Source organism: Auxenochlorella protothecoides (assembly GCF_000733215.1).
Source record: "Auxenochlorella protothecoides strain 0710 unplaced genomic scaffold scaffold90, whole genome shotgun sequence".
Lineage (NCBI taxonomy): Eukaryota > Viridiplantae > Chlorophyta > Trebouxiophyceae > Chlorellales > Chlorellaceae > Auxenochlorella > Auxenochlorella protothecoides.
Window position 1 is genome coordinate 180,700 of NW_011934476.1, and position 12,388 is coordinate 193,087.

General features: G+C 66.8%; 5 protein-coding genes across 5 annotated transcripts in view; 3 read left to right on the plus strand and 2 right to left on the minus strand.

The window, feature by feature from the left end:
- F751_6527 (hypothetical protein) overlaps positions 1–184 on the minus strand; it is a gene marked incomplete at both ends in the record, with an annotated part of 2,346 nt that extends 2,162 nt beyond the window's left edge. Inside the window, one exon of the mRNA XM_011403755.1 lies at positions 128–184. Within this exon, the coding sequence (XP_011402057.1) occupies positions 128–184 (57 nt within the window). The remainder of the gene's footprint in view (positions 1–127) is intronic.
- Positions 185–588: 404 nt separating this feature from the next.
- F751_6528 (Glycine-tRNA ligase 1, mitochondrial) lies at positions 589–3,367 on the plus strand (the record flags this gene model as incomplete). Its single annotated transcript, XM_011403756.1, has 5 exons — positions 589–708; positions 786–851; positions 1,009–1,071; positions 1,330–1,941; positions 2,144–3,367. 5 exons carry the CDS (start codon positions 589–591, stop codon positions 3,365–3,367), a joined length of 2,085 nt encoding a protein of 694 aa, XP_011402058.1.
- Positions 3,368–3,727: 360 nt separating this feature from the next.
- Positions 3,728–4,225, plus strand: F751_6529 (hypothetical protein; the record flags this gene model as incomplete). The annotated part of the gene is made up of 2 exons (XM_011403757.1): positions 3,728–3,992; positions 4,161–4,225. 2 exons carry the CDS (start codon positions 3,728–3,730, stop codon positions 4,223–4,225), a joined length of 330 nt encoding a protein of 109 aa, XP_011402059.1.
- A 1,700-nt stretch (positions 4,226–5,925) lies between these two features.
- Positions 5,926–10,584, plus strand: F751_6530 (Nucleolar protein 6; the record flags this gene model as incomplete). Its single annotated transcript, XM_011403758.1, has 9 exons — positions 5,926–6,135; positions 6,292–6,626; positions 6,732–7,026; positions 7,291–7,467; positions 7,640–7,729; positions 8,252–9,203; positions 9,421–9,933; positions 10,148–10,293; positions 10,462–10,584. The coding sequence occupies 9 exons, from the start codon at positions 5,926–5,928 to the stop codon at positions 10,582–10,584; spliced, it is 2,841 nt and encodes a 946-aa protein (XP_011402060.1).
- Positions 10,585–11,089: 505 nt separating this feature from the next.
- F751_6531 (hypothetical protein) overlaps positions 11,090–12,388 on the minus strand; it is a gene marked incomplete at both ends in the record, with an annotated part of 3,358 nt that continues 2,059 nt past the window's right edge. The window contains 3 exons of the mRNA XM_011403759.1: positions 11,090–11,147; positions 11,256–11,887; positions 12,182–12,381. Of these exons, the coding sequence (XP_011402061.1) occupies positions 11,090–11,147; positions 11,256–11,887; positions 12,182–12,381 (890 nt within the window). The remainder of the gene's footprint in view (positions 11,148–11,255; positions 11,888–12,181; positions 12,382–12,388) is intronic.

Consider the following 12,388-nt stretch of genomic DNA (forward strand, 5'->3'; position numbering starts at 1 on the left):
CCCTGCCGAGCTAAAATCCCCCCTTCACCAAACGCACAGCTGTGTCGATTCTGGTCAAGGAAACCACTGGCGTGTGGCTTGAGGGGTCGTCGGGCTGTCTTTCCAAGGCAATCTGTGGCTGGGCCACAGGTTTGAGGTCGGTGCTGGGGTAGGGAGGGTCCGGGGTGTCGCACTGCATGGCCATGGCAGGCTGAGCCATCACGCTGTTTGCCATGAGTTCTTTATGTACTATAAAGACTCTGAATGCGATGCTCCCGTGGAGCCATGCGTGCTGGTGAGGAAAGAGTTTGGTATAGCGGATCACTCCCGGTGCTGCAAGACAGGAGTCCAACGCACTCTAGGGATGCCGGAGGGGTGCACCTGAAACATACTTGGGCCCCATGAAGCATCCACCGCCTTGCATGTGTATGTGTGTGCTCCTCTCTGCCGATGTAGGCAGTGTGTTGGAAGGCAAGCATCCCGTCGGTTTTCCATTTTCACGATTTCCGTGTTCCGATGAGGTGACCGCACCCACCTGCAACAAAGGCCCAGCAAGGACGCGATGATCGTACTGGCATCATTTTGACATCACTGCAACATATGGAAAGCATGTCTGCCCAAGGTGCCGAGTTGGAGGCTGCGCTGCAGGAGGCCATCGAGAGCGTGGCTCGACAGGGCGACATTGTGCGATCGCTGAAGGCAGACGCCAAGGATGGCAAGGCTGACAAGGTAGGTATCCATGGGGCTCTTTGCATATGGATGTGACCTGCAGGCACGCCCATCTCCCTCCTCCTGCGCGCTCCCAGGCGGCCGTCGACGCGGCCATTGAGGCCCTCAAGCAGCTGAAGGTGGTCCAGGAGCAGAAGCAGAAGGTGGGGCATGGCATGGGGTGCGGGTAAGAGGACGTGCAGACAGGACAGTCTGCTTGCTTTTGGGGCTCGAGACCAGGTCCCGACTGCCACTCAGCATGCATGAGGTGTTGGGGCGCACATTGTGCTGACTGAGTGCCTGCTGCGACCCTCCTCCCAGGCATATGAGAAGGCCACTGGGAAGAGCGGGGTGCAGAGCCGCGAGTCCTTCCGCGCCAACGTGGTGCGTGCCGGGAGAGCTGGCTCTTCGGTCGGCGATTGCTGGGAATTCTGTACCTTCTGCACATGGGGCGAGCATGCAGTGTCACTCCGTGCACCCATGCTCAATATGCCAAAGGGCTCGACTCTTTTGCCCACATGTCTGTATCCAGGAAGCTGTGCATGCACCACTATCTTCTTGACCTCGCGCTTATTTCTTGCGTACTCTCTGACTTTGTCCCACTCTCTTCGATACCAATCCCACCCACGCCCCCCTCCCCAGGTGAATGCCCTGGAGCGCAAGCTCTTTGTCATCCCCTCCTTCAAGATCTACGGCTCGGTGGCGGGCTTCTACGACTACGGCCCCCCCGGCTGCGCCATCAAGTCCAACGTGACCCAGGCCTGGCGCCAGCACTTTGTGCTGGAGGAGGGCATGCTGGAGGTGGAGTGCCCCGCGGTCACCCCCGAGATCGTGCTCAAGGCCTCGGGGCACGTGGAGCGCTTCACCGACTTCATGGTCACCGACGTGAAGACCGGGGACTGCCACCGCGCCGACCACCTGTTGGAGGCGGCACTGGAGGCGGTTTTCGAGGGCCGCACCACGCCGCCGGCGGGCGAGGAGGAGCGCCGCGCCGCGCGCGACCTGCACGCCCGCGTCGGCGAGCTGGGCGTGGCGGAGTTGGGCGCGGCGCTGACGCGCTACGGCGTGGCCGCGCCGGAGACAGGGAACGAGCTGTCCACGCCCTTCCCCTTCAACCTCATGTTCAAGACCAGCATCGGGCCCAAGGGCGACCTCACGGGCTACCTCCGCCCCGAGACCGCGCAGGGCATCTTTGTCAACTTCAAGGACCTGCTCTACTACAACGGCAACAAGCTGCCCTTTGCCGCCGCCCAGGTGCCTAGTGGTCTGGTGTTGGTGGGAGGGAGGCTGAGTGGGGTTGTTCTCAGGATTGTGGTTGGGTGCAGGGTTGAGGGGAGGCTGGGCTGCGAAGCTGGTTGCGTGGCTGGCTTCTGAGGAGCACGCCCCCACATCCTCCCCATCACACTCACTTCCCCATGACACCCTCCCCCCCTATCCCCCCCATTCCACATCGCAGATCGGGAATTCGTACCGGAACGAGATCTCCCCCCGCTCCGGTCTGCTGCGCGTGCGTGAGTTCACCCAGGCCGAGATCGAGCACTTCTGCCACCCGGAGGACAAGCGCCACCCCAAGTTCGGCAGCGTGGCGTCCCTGGCCCCCCTCCTCTACTCCCGCGCGCTGCAGATGGGGGAGGAGAAGCGCGCGCTCCCCATGCCGCTGGGCGAGGCGGTGGCCGGTGGCGTGATCGCCAACGAGACGCTGGCCTACTTCATCGGCCGCACCCACCTCTTCTGCGAGCGCATCGGCCTGGACCCGGCGCGCGTGCGCTTCCGGCAGCACCTGCGCCACGAGATGGCGCACTACGCCGAGGACTGCTGGGACTGCGAGGTGCACTGCAGCCACGGCTGGATCGAGTGCGCGGGGCTGGCCGACCGCTCCGCCTACGACCTCCGCGCCCACACTGCCATGAGCAAGGTGGAGCTGAGCGCGTACGAGACCTTTGCCGAGGCGCGGGAGGTGGACACGCTGACCGTGCTGCCCAACAAGAAGGCGCTGGGCCAGGCCTTCAAGGGCGAGGCCAAGGCCGTGACCGCCGCGCTGGAGGCGCTGTGCGAGGAGGGCGCGCTGGCAGTCAAGGCCGCGCTGGAGGCGGGCGGGCCGGCGACGCTGGAGGCCGGGGGGAAGACCTACAGCCTGCCCCCCGGCTCGGTGGACATCCGGAAGGAGCGCAAGCGGTTGACGGGGCGCAGCTTCACCCCCGCGGTCATCGAGCCCTCCTTCGGCATCGGCCGCCTGCTGTACTGCCTGTTCGAGCACTCCTTCTACTGGCGCGCCGGCTCCGACAAGCGCTCCGTCTTCCGCTTCTCCCCGCTGGCCGCCCCCGTCAAGGCCACGGTCTTCCCCCTGCTCGCGCGCGCGGAGCTGAACGCCACCGCGGCGCGCGTGTCGGCGGCGCTGACGCGCGCGGGGCTGGCCAACGCGGTGGACACCACAGGGAACACCATCGGCAAGCGCTACGCGCGCACCGACGAGCTGGGCGTGCCCTTCGCCGTCACTGTGGACTACACCAGCCTGGAGGACGGCACGGCCACGCTGCGCGAGCGCGACAGCACCGCGCAAGTGCGTGTGCCTCTGGATGAGCTGCCGGCCCTGCTGCGGGAGCTGACCGATCTGCGGCGGACCTGGGCCGACGTGGCCGCGCAGTACCCGGCGCAGGCCGCCCCCGCGGAGGAGGAGTAGTGGGTTGGACGGGGGTGCTGGGATGATGAAGCCGGTGTCTTTCACAGGCCTTCCATGCTGCAGAGTGCGGGTTCGAGACCCTGATTCCCCGGTGCTGTGAGGCATGACAACAGGCGAGAATGCTGATTCTGCGCAAGGAGACTGGGGAGGCGGCAGGGTCGTATGCGTGGGTGAACATGCGTTGAATGACTTCCAGGAAAACCCCATGACCGAGTGCTGGTGCTGCTGCGCGTGAAGCGCCCTCACCACTCAAACACCCCTCGCGGGATCCGAACACGACACAAACAGATCGTCACCATACCGTCCACCAATCAATAGATCGAGTGTCTCCATAGAAACTCAAACATACATCCATTCGCAATGCAGGGCATCAACATCTCTGCTCCCGCGCCTCGCGTGAATTTCGAACTCCTGGGCCAGCACATCGGCAAGCGGGTGCGCCTGGTGGGCAAGGTGGAGGGCGTGCAGGGCAACTCCCTGCAGCTTCGAGCTGCCGACGATGGCATCGTCACGGTGGCGCTGCGAGGGGCGGCTCCCTCCGACCTCTTCATCGAGGTGGAGGGGACGGTGGACAGCCCCACCGCTCTGAGGGAAGAGTCCAGCACAGGATTTGGGAGCAACTTTGGTGAGCGATGCATGGCAGACCTTTTGGTAGATCTCTGGAATTGAATGGGATGCGACGACAGCCCTGTGGAAGACCATCGTGAATGCTGCACCAATCCTCTGTTTGCATGCCTGAGTCGGACTCCTTCACATCCACACCAACTGCTCCCCCACACATCTCCACGCCCAGACATGGCAAACTACAATGAGCTCTGCAAACTCTCACATGGCGAGTTCCGCCCCCTCTTCGTATGAGACGAGAGCCGACCATCAGTCGTCCCTGACCAGCCATGGCAGTAGCCAGCCTCCAGTTCCCCTACGGCAACACCTCTGCATGCATCCAGGCCGCTCTGATGATGACAGTAACGAGTACAGCACATACTCTGCTGGAATCTGTCCTGCCTTGCTCTGCAGTGGCACTCAAGCCCCTCAATCCCCACCATCATGTGCTTGGAGCAATGGCTGATGTGCGTCAGACTCAGAAAGGTGGAGGTCGGTGTGACACAAGTGCACGAGGGCAGGGAGTGCTAAAATAACCTCAGGCAAGCATACTCAAGAGTCAAAGCCAGTTCACAAGTCATGTTGAGCGATGTGGGTGTCGGAAGGCGACGCTCAAGCGGCAAGTTATTGAAAGTTCAGTCTGGGGTAGAGAGACTCCATTGCGGACTCAACAAGCGCATTCTAGGCAACAGCTCCAAGAGTAAAGAGTCAAGACACCGGCTTTCTGGGGAACTCTCTCCCTGTCTCCGGCTGAGAGTCTCCACTGTCTTGCCCAGGACGCACCCTCGATGGCTGGGTCACAGCTTGCTGTGCCTCTCCAGCAGCATCCGTTGGATCCGCTTGGGGAGCCGGCACCCCCTCAGCAATGCCCTCCCGGTACCCTGTCACAAATTGTCGGAGGGCTTGACCGTATGCGGCTGCCCGGCTGGTGTAAAGATTTTGAAGGAAGGGCACCATGGCTTTGCCGCCGCCCTTGGCCGCATCACCTTTGGAGGAAGGAGAGGGGAAGAGCCGGCATGAAGCACCGCATCTCACATTGATTGAGCATCCTGGCAAGCCAGGCAACGCCCGGCATCACTTCATGCCCCTGCACTCCTTGAGTAAGGTTCTTGCACTCACCAAAGCCTTCGACAAGCTCCTGCCACTCCTTCTTGGAAGTCTCCTTCTCGACCTTCTCCCTGATGTAGTCCTCGCCATAATGCTCAGCCAGGTGTCGGTCTATCTTCTCCTGACTCCAGCTATCAAAGTACAGCTTGGTGCCTTTGTACACATTCTGCAGGATTTGATGGAGACATGTCGTGGGACAGGCGATCCTCGAACTGCCCAGGGCCTGCCACAAAGGATTGCCTGCACTTACCTGTAGCACTTCTGACAAGCTGCGCTTTCTTGGAGGCACGTATCCAGGAGGATTTGGGATGGAACGAGGGGCTATAATCTCCACCAAATCGTAGGTGACATAATCCTTGGCTTTACGGAATAACGCCCTGGCTCGGGTCATAGCCTCTTTCGCGACCGAGGTCGGGTTTCCTCGTTCAACGACGCCGCTGCAAGCCTCCTCTCACATGTTAATAGGTAAACATACTTGCAGATTGAAATCTGGAGGTGAATGCTGCCCCTGATTCTCGACCGGATCTCGGAGGCATTGAGTTGCAAGTCTCCTACAGAGTTTCGCTCAGGGTGGCGCGCCCGCGCGCCCAGCCACCCGGCATTCACTACCCAGCACGGGAGAGGCGAGTGCCTCTCCGTCGCATCGACGAGTGTCCCTTAAAACATGGAAGGGACCCTGGAATTTATTTTTAAATCTCCGAAGTTTGCATGCAACCTGATGCGAGCCTCTACCATGGTCTGACAGGGTAGTTACTGCTCGCGCCTGCCACCATATCATACTGCACACTCACAACGAGCTCTCCGACATGATTGCTGGATAGGCCAAGGATATACATTCTGTTTATAGGATGGCAACGTCTTCTTCAGACTCGGAGGACTGCAGGTTCGAGTCGGACCTCGACCCAAACACAGACATCGACAATGGGGACCACTCAGAGGATGGAGGCACCGGTACTGAGCTTGGAAACTCCAGCAAAGCCGCCAAGCCGGCGAAAATCTCCCACCGAACTCCCGAAGACACCTTGATGGAGGTCCCAGGCAGCCTGATGGCCCTCCAGGTCTGTGCCTAGGCTGATGAGTGGAATTGACTGGACCATGCCACTCCCCTCGCCCATGCGGCATGGGCCCTGCTGCTTCCTATCCAAGGCGAGATCTCATCAGGATCCATACCCAGCTCCCTCTACACCTTTCCATTACCCCTCGTTAACACACAGATCAACGGTGTACTAGAGGATGCGCTGGCAGACTCCGCCCTGGTGGGGCCCGGCCTGAGCCAGTACCTGGAGGCTCTGTCGGAACACCTGGCGACTGCGACGCCAACCCAGGCCGACAGCAGGGCCTTCATGGAGTCTGTGCAGCTGCTGCTTGCGGCCATGAGCTTTCTCCCAGGCAACCGACCCTTCAAGTACCAGGCACCCACTTCGGTTCGCGCGATTGGACCAGCCGCTCTGGAGTGCGTTTTGTTGGGGGAGGGAGGCGTGCTCAGCGTCGACGTGGCGCTCGAGATACCGGCCTCCTGCTTTGACGACAAGGACCAGCTGAACAACCGGTGCGGCAGGAGTTCAAGGGCCGTGATTCGAGGTGGCTCTCTGTCCTGGCTTTACCAACCGATGGCCCTGCCGTACCCTTCCCTCCCCATCTCCACCACCTCCAGGTACCATGCAAAGAGAGCGCTGTACCTTGCCGAAGTCGCGGCCAGGCTGCAACGCCACCCGTCCACAGGGTCCATCGCATGGGAGGCCGGCAGCGACCCGCGCCGCCCTTTCCTCGCGCTGCAACCAGCGGCCACTACAGGCCTGGGCGGCCTGACGCTGCGCCTGCACGCCGTGCCCGCGGAGGGCACGTTCCCCCTTTCCAAACTGGCCCCGCACCGGAACAACCTGAGGGGCGTGGTCGGAGCGGACGGCCAGCCGGCTCCCACGCCCCACTACAACCACAGCATCCTCGAGGTACTTGGTATCTCTACCCCGGAGGGTATCTGGGAAGGTGGATGGGGCGGTCGGCTGTTGATGGGAATGCCTGTCAGCCTGCAAAGTTCTGTGCTTAAAAAGAAGGAAGGGAAGGGGCCGTTGAGTTGCCCATTCTTATCCATGCCCCGTACACCAGGCGATGTCTACCCGATGGGTACTTGTTCCCGCCTGCTGCCTCTGGGGCTCAGTCTCGGAATACGGAACAGCCAGCTCACGATGTTCCCTGCCACGCTCCTCCACCAGGACCTGCTGCTGCTGAGGCAGATCGCCGAGGTGACCGAGGAAGCAGCCAGGAACCCGGCCCTGCGCTCGGCCCTCGCCCTGCTGCTGGTCTGGGCCCGGGCACACTCGCTGGACGAGGGTGCCGACGGCCTGAGCCCTGGCTTCCTCGTCCAGCTGCTGCTCTACACCGCTGCCAAGGTGTGATGCTTGTGTGTGAAGGAGATGCTTAAGTGGTAGTCGGGAAAAGGAAAAGGGGGGGGGGGGCCTGGCTGGGTCGAACCGGATGGTCACCATCCTCGAGAGGCCAAGGATGTTGCTGCGGCATCGAATCCCCTCCCACCCCTTTCCCCCTTTCCGATTCCTCACACAGAGCTCGCTGCCGTCGGCCCTGGACCTGGTGCGGGCGGCGCTGGTGACGCTGTCCTCCAGCAGGAAGCTGCACGCCGGCGCGGGGCTGACGGTGCCACGCGGCGCGGGCGGCGCGCGGGACGCCGCGCTCCCCCCCTCCGCCTGGCGCGCCGCGCACAACGCTGTGCTGGTGGACTCTGGTGGCTGGGTGAACGCGGCGGCGCCGCTGTCGGCCGGCGCGCTGGCCTCGGCGGGGGAGGCCGCCCGGCGCGCGCTGCGCGCGCTGAACGCCGGCACGCCCGAGGGCTTTGCGTCTGCGTTCCGCAGCTGCACTGACCTGCTGTGCACGCTGGGCGACGCCTGGGTTCACGTCGACCTCAGCGAGGCGGCCAGCGCCAGCCAAGACCTGGCCTCCAGCGACGCCGCGCCCTGGCGCGCGCAGGAGGCCGCGACGCGCGACGTGGCGCGCCGCGCACTGGGCGACCGTGCGCGCAGCGTGCGCGTCGTGGCGCGACTCACTGCATCGGACCCGGCGCGCCCACTGCCCGGCCCAGCCGCCGCCGCGGTGCTGGTCGCCGTGCGGCTGGACCCGGTCGCTGCGCGACGCGGCGTGGACGTTGGCCCCTCGGCCGAGGACGTCGAGGGCTCCCGCGCCTTCCGCGCCTTCTGGGGCGACGAGCGCGCGGAGCTGCGCCGCTTCCAGGACGGGCGCATTGCCGAGGCGGTGGTGTGGACGAAAAGCGGCGGCGCCAAGGGCTCTGACACCGCCCCTCCGCCCCGACATGCGATCGTGGACGCGGCGCTGGCGCATGCTTTGCCCCGCCACATCCCCGGGGCGCGCGTGTCGCGTGCCTCGGCGACGCTCCTGGATGCGGCGCTGGGCGGGGAGGCGGAGGAGGCCGCGGCCGTGCGCGGCGTGGCGGCCGCCGCCGAGCGACTGGGCAAGCAGCTGCGCGGGCTGACGGGCACGGTGCTGCGCGTGGTTGCCACACAGGCGCTGGACCCGGCGACGCGTGGCGCGGCGCTGCGCGCGCCGCGCCCGCACCCGCTGGCGGGGAGCGGCGTGCAGGGCGACGCGGGCGCGGCGCTGCCGCGTTGTCTGCGCCCGCTGCCCCTGCTCTGCTCCGTGGAGGGCAGCGGGCGCTGGCCGGCGGCGCCCGAGGCCTTCCGCGTGGCCAAGGCGGCGCTGGCCTGCCAGCTGGCGACCGCGCTGGCGGGCGCGCACGGGTTGCACGCCGAGGCGCGCGCCGACGCGAGCATAGAGGTCCTGGCCCACGGCCACGCCTTCCTCCTGCACCTGGCCACGGACCGGGACGCCGTCATGCGTGAGGCGGAGCGCGCGGAGCGTGGCGCCGCACACCAGGGCGCCGAGGAGGAGAGCGCGGAGGAGGACCCCGACCAGGCGCTGCTCGTCTCGCACCAGGGCTTCGTGGGCGGGCTGGCCGCGGAGCACCCGGCCTTCACGCCCGCCGTGCGCCTGGCCAAGGCCTGGGTGGCACGGCACCTGCTCAGCAACCACCTGGGCGAGGAGGCGGTGGAGCTGCTGGTGGCCGCGGCCTTCGTCGGCCCCACGCGCCCCATGGAAGGTAGGCCCCTGGGTGGGTGGGGGTGGGCGTGCTTGATCGGGAGGAGGGGGTCCCATCTCAGGCGTAGGATGCATGGCGGGCAGCCTCTGGCACGGGATCCCTGTCGTCAGCCTCTCCCCTGGTGACCCGGGACTGGTACCTGCCAGACTCGTCTGCACCCTCCCTGCGGACTGCACTCGCTGACTCGAGCGTCCGCGCCCCCCTCCCCTCATTCCAGGCACGCCCGCCTCCCGGCTGTCCGGCTTCCTCTCCTTCCTGCACATCCTGTCGGAGCATCCGTGGAGCGTCGCCCCGCTGGCGGTGGTAGCGCTGGGGCCAGGGGGACACCTCCCCGCCGCCTGCCGCTCGCCGGCGCACCCGCTCAGCCTGCTGGTGCTGGACGGGGAAGCGGCCGTGCACAGCCCTTGGACCGCGCACCGGCCCACTGCCCCCGTGGTGCGGCGGCTGGGCGTGCTGGCGCGGCGCGCGCGCGCTGCGCTGCACGCCTCCCTGGTGCGCGGCGAGGCGGGCGTCGACGCCTGCGCCGCCGTCTTCTCGCGCGAGCTGCACGAGTGCGACGCCCTGCTGCGCCTGCGCCCCGACGCGCTGCCCGCGCCAGGTGGCGGCCTGGAGGGGGCGGAGGAGCGGGAGAGCCCGGCCGGGTCTGCAACCACCCGCACCGTCCTGGAGGCTGAGTGCGCGGCGTTGAGGACGCGCGCCTCGCGCGCCGTGCTCAGCGGCATCCCCTATGGTGAGCTTCCTGCTGTTGTGGGGCGGTGCTGGGAGGCCGTCGGTTCTGTGACGGGGGATACTTGGCAGAGAGTGTGGCGAACCGACGCTGGGGCTGCGTAGTATCTTGGCGCCCGCGTTCCACTTCAATGTGGGTCGACATGCTTTATTGTTCCACAAAGGCACACCGTCACACAACCCTGACACTCCACCCCCCCACTCCCTCCCTCCAACAGCGGTGGTGGCGAGGCGCGGGGCCGCCGCCGTTCGCCGTGAATTGCTGGTGGGCTTGGACCCCGTAGCGGCCTTTGTCCGGCGGCTACAGGCGCGCCTGGACCCCGTGGCCGTGGTCCTGGCCGATTTGACACCGGGGGCGGGCGTGGTGGGGCTCAAATGGCGCGCCCCGGCCCTGCAGGCCGCCGCCTGCCCCGTGGCAGCGGCGCAGGAGGCGGGCGAGGCCGCGTCCGGCGGGCGGGACGCGGAGGCCCGCGCGCTGGGCGCGCTGTGCGACGCGCTGTTCCTGGGCGCCGGCCTCGTGCGGCGGGTGGAGGTCGTGGAGCGCGTCCTGGTGGACACGGGCGGTGAGAATGGGGTAAACTGCCACACCCTAGAGGAGGCGCAGGGAGCCCCGATCGCCAAGCGGCCCAAGACCATGAACGGGCACAGGGACTAGACTTGTGTCAGGATGTTTTTGAGTGCCCCGCAATGAGCTGCAGTTGCTGTGCAGAGGTCCGAGTCGGTTTCTCAGACAGGGCATGAACAGGATCATGGTAGACCAAAGCTCTACCGCGTCGAGGTCCAGACACCTGGACTGACAGTGGCCCCAGAGTATCACAACCCACATGCGCCTTGCTGAGAATCCTTGGATAACTTGTTACTTGGATGGAGGGAGAGAGCATGTGCAACAGGTAATCCGGGCTGGGCACTGCAAGGCATGCACGGTACTGCCCAGAGATGACCAGAACGGGAGCAGGTTCCTGCCACGTATTAACACCTTTGTATTGAGAAAGCGCGAGGCAGGTGGGGGTATGGTTGTGAGAGCAGGCAGCGAGGACTCGCACAGGAAGACGTGCTGCTGTGTGGTGGGCTCCCACTCTCCTGAGGAGTTGGTCTGCCCGATTGGCGCGCCAGGTCGCCAAAGCACCCCCGCCTGCTCCGGCCCCCTGCCCTCCATGCCTTCACCAGCCGCCGGCGGCTCGGGGCGCGTGCTCCTGCGCCCCCGCCGAGGCCCGGGCGCTGCTCCAGGACCCGCCGCCGCGTGCGGCCGGGGGCGGCCCGTCGCGCGGCGCGGGGTCCTCCTCCCCTGCGCGGCGCTGGCGGTCGCGGAAGTGGCCGCCCGTCCACATCGCCTCGCCGTCCCGCCCCTGGGTTCGGCCGCGGGCGGCGCCGGAGGCGGAGGCCTCCTCCCCGTGACGCCAGGTCGCCTTGGCGTCCGCCGACCCGCCCCTCGCCGCCTCGGGGGCGCGGAGGGGGCTGGCGTCGCCCGACCGCGCCGACGCGGCCCTGCTGCCGCTGCGGCTGCGGGGGTCGGCGGCCCGCGCTCGCAGTCGCAGCGCCTGCAGCTCAGCCGACGCCGCCCGCAGCGCCTCGGCCACCGTGGTACCCTTGGCTGGTGCTGCGGCATCCGCAATCGCATCCTTTTCCTTGCTGGCCTCGCCGTCGACGACTGCCTCGCCACTCTTTGCTGCATCGGCAGCCCCGCCGCCGTCGGCACCCGAAGCCTGCGAGTCGCCCTCGCCTGCAGCACCAGCCCCCTCCTCCCGGGCATCCGCTGGCTTTGCAGCCGCAGAGGCCTCATCGACCAGCACCTTGTCGCCCTCCCCCGCCTCCACGCGGCGCTGGAGGGCGGCCACCTTCTCGGCGAGTTCCGCGAGGCGGGCCTCCGCGTCGGGCCCGCGCGGCACCTGGGCCAGGACCTCCTCCCGTGGTCGGGCCGCGCCGAAGACGCTGGCGCGGGAGGCGCCGCGCGAGGCCGCCTCGGGGACGGCCAGAGACAGGCGCACACGCGGGGGCGGCGCGCCCTCGGCGGACGGCGAGGGCGCGCCCTCTGCGCGGCGCCAGTTGTCCGCGCGCTCCGAGCTGCCAGAGCGCAGCGGCGAGCCGCCGCGGAAGCCCTCGCGCCGCGCGCCGTCGGCCCAGGACACGCCAAAGCCGCCGCGGCGGTCGTCGCCCTCACGCGCCGGCCGCTCGTCGAACGCCGTCGGCGGCGGCGGCGCGGGGCCGCTGCGCTCCCACCGCGGCTCGGTGTCGGCGCGGGAAGGGCCGCGCACCTCCTCATACTCCCGCCGCTCGCCGAAGCGGTCGCCAGAGCCCGACCCCGGGCGCCCGCCGCCGGAGGAGGGCACAAACTGGCGGGCCGCGCCCCAGTCGTCCACTGTGTCGGCGCGGGAGGGGCCCGACTCGTCGCGTTCGCTGCGCGGGGAGCGGTCCCGCCGGTCGCCAAAGCCGCCGCCGGAGCCGCTGCCAAAGCCTGGGAC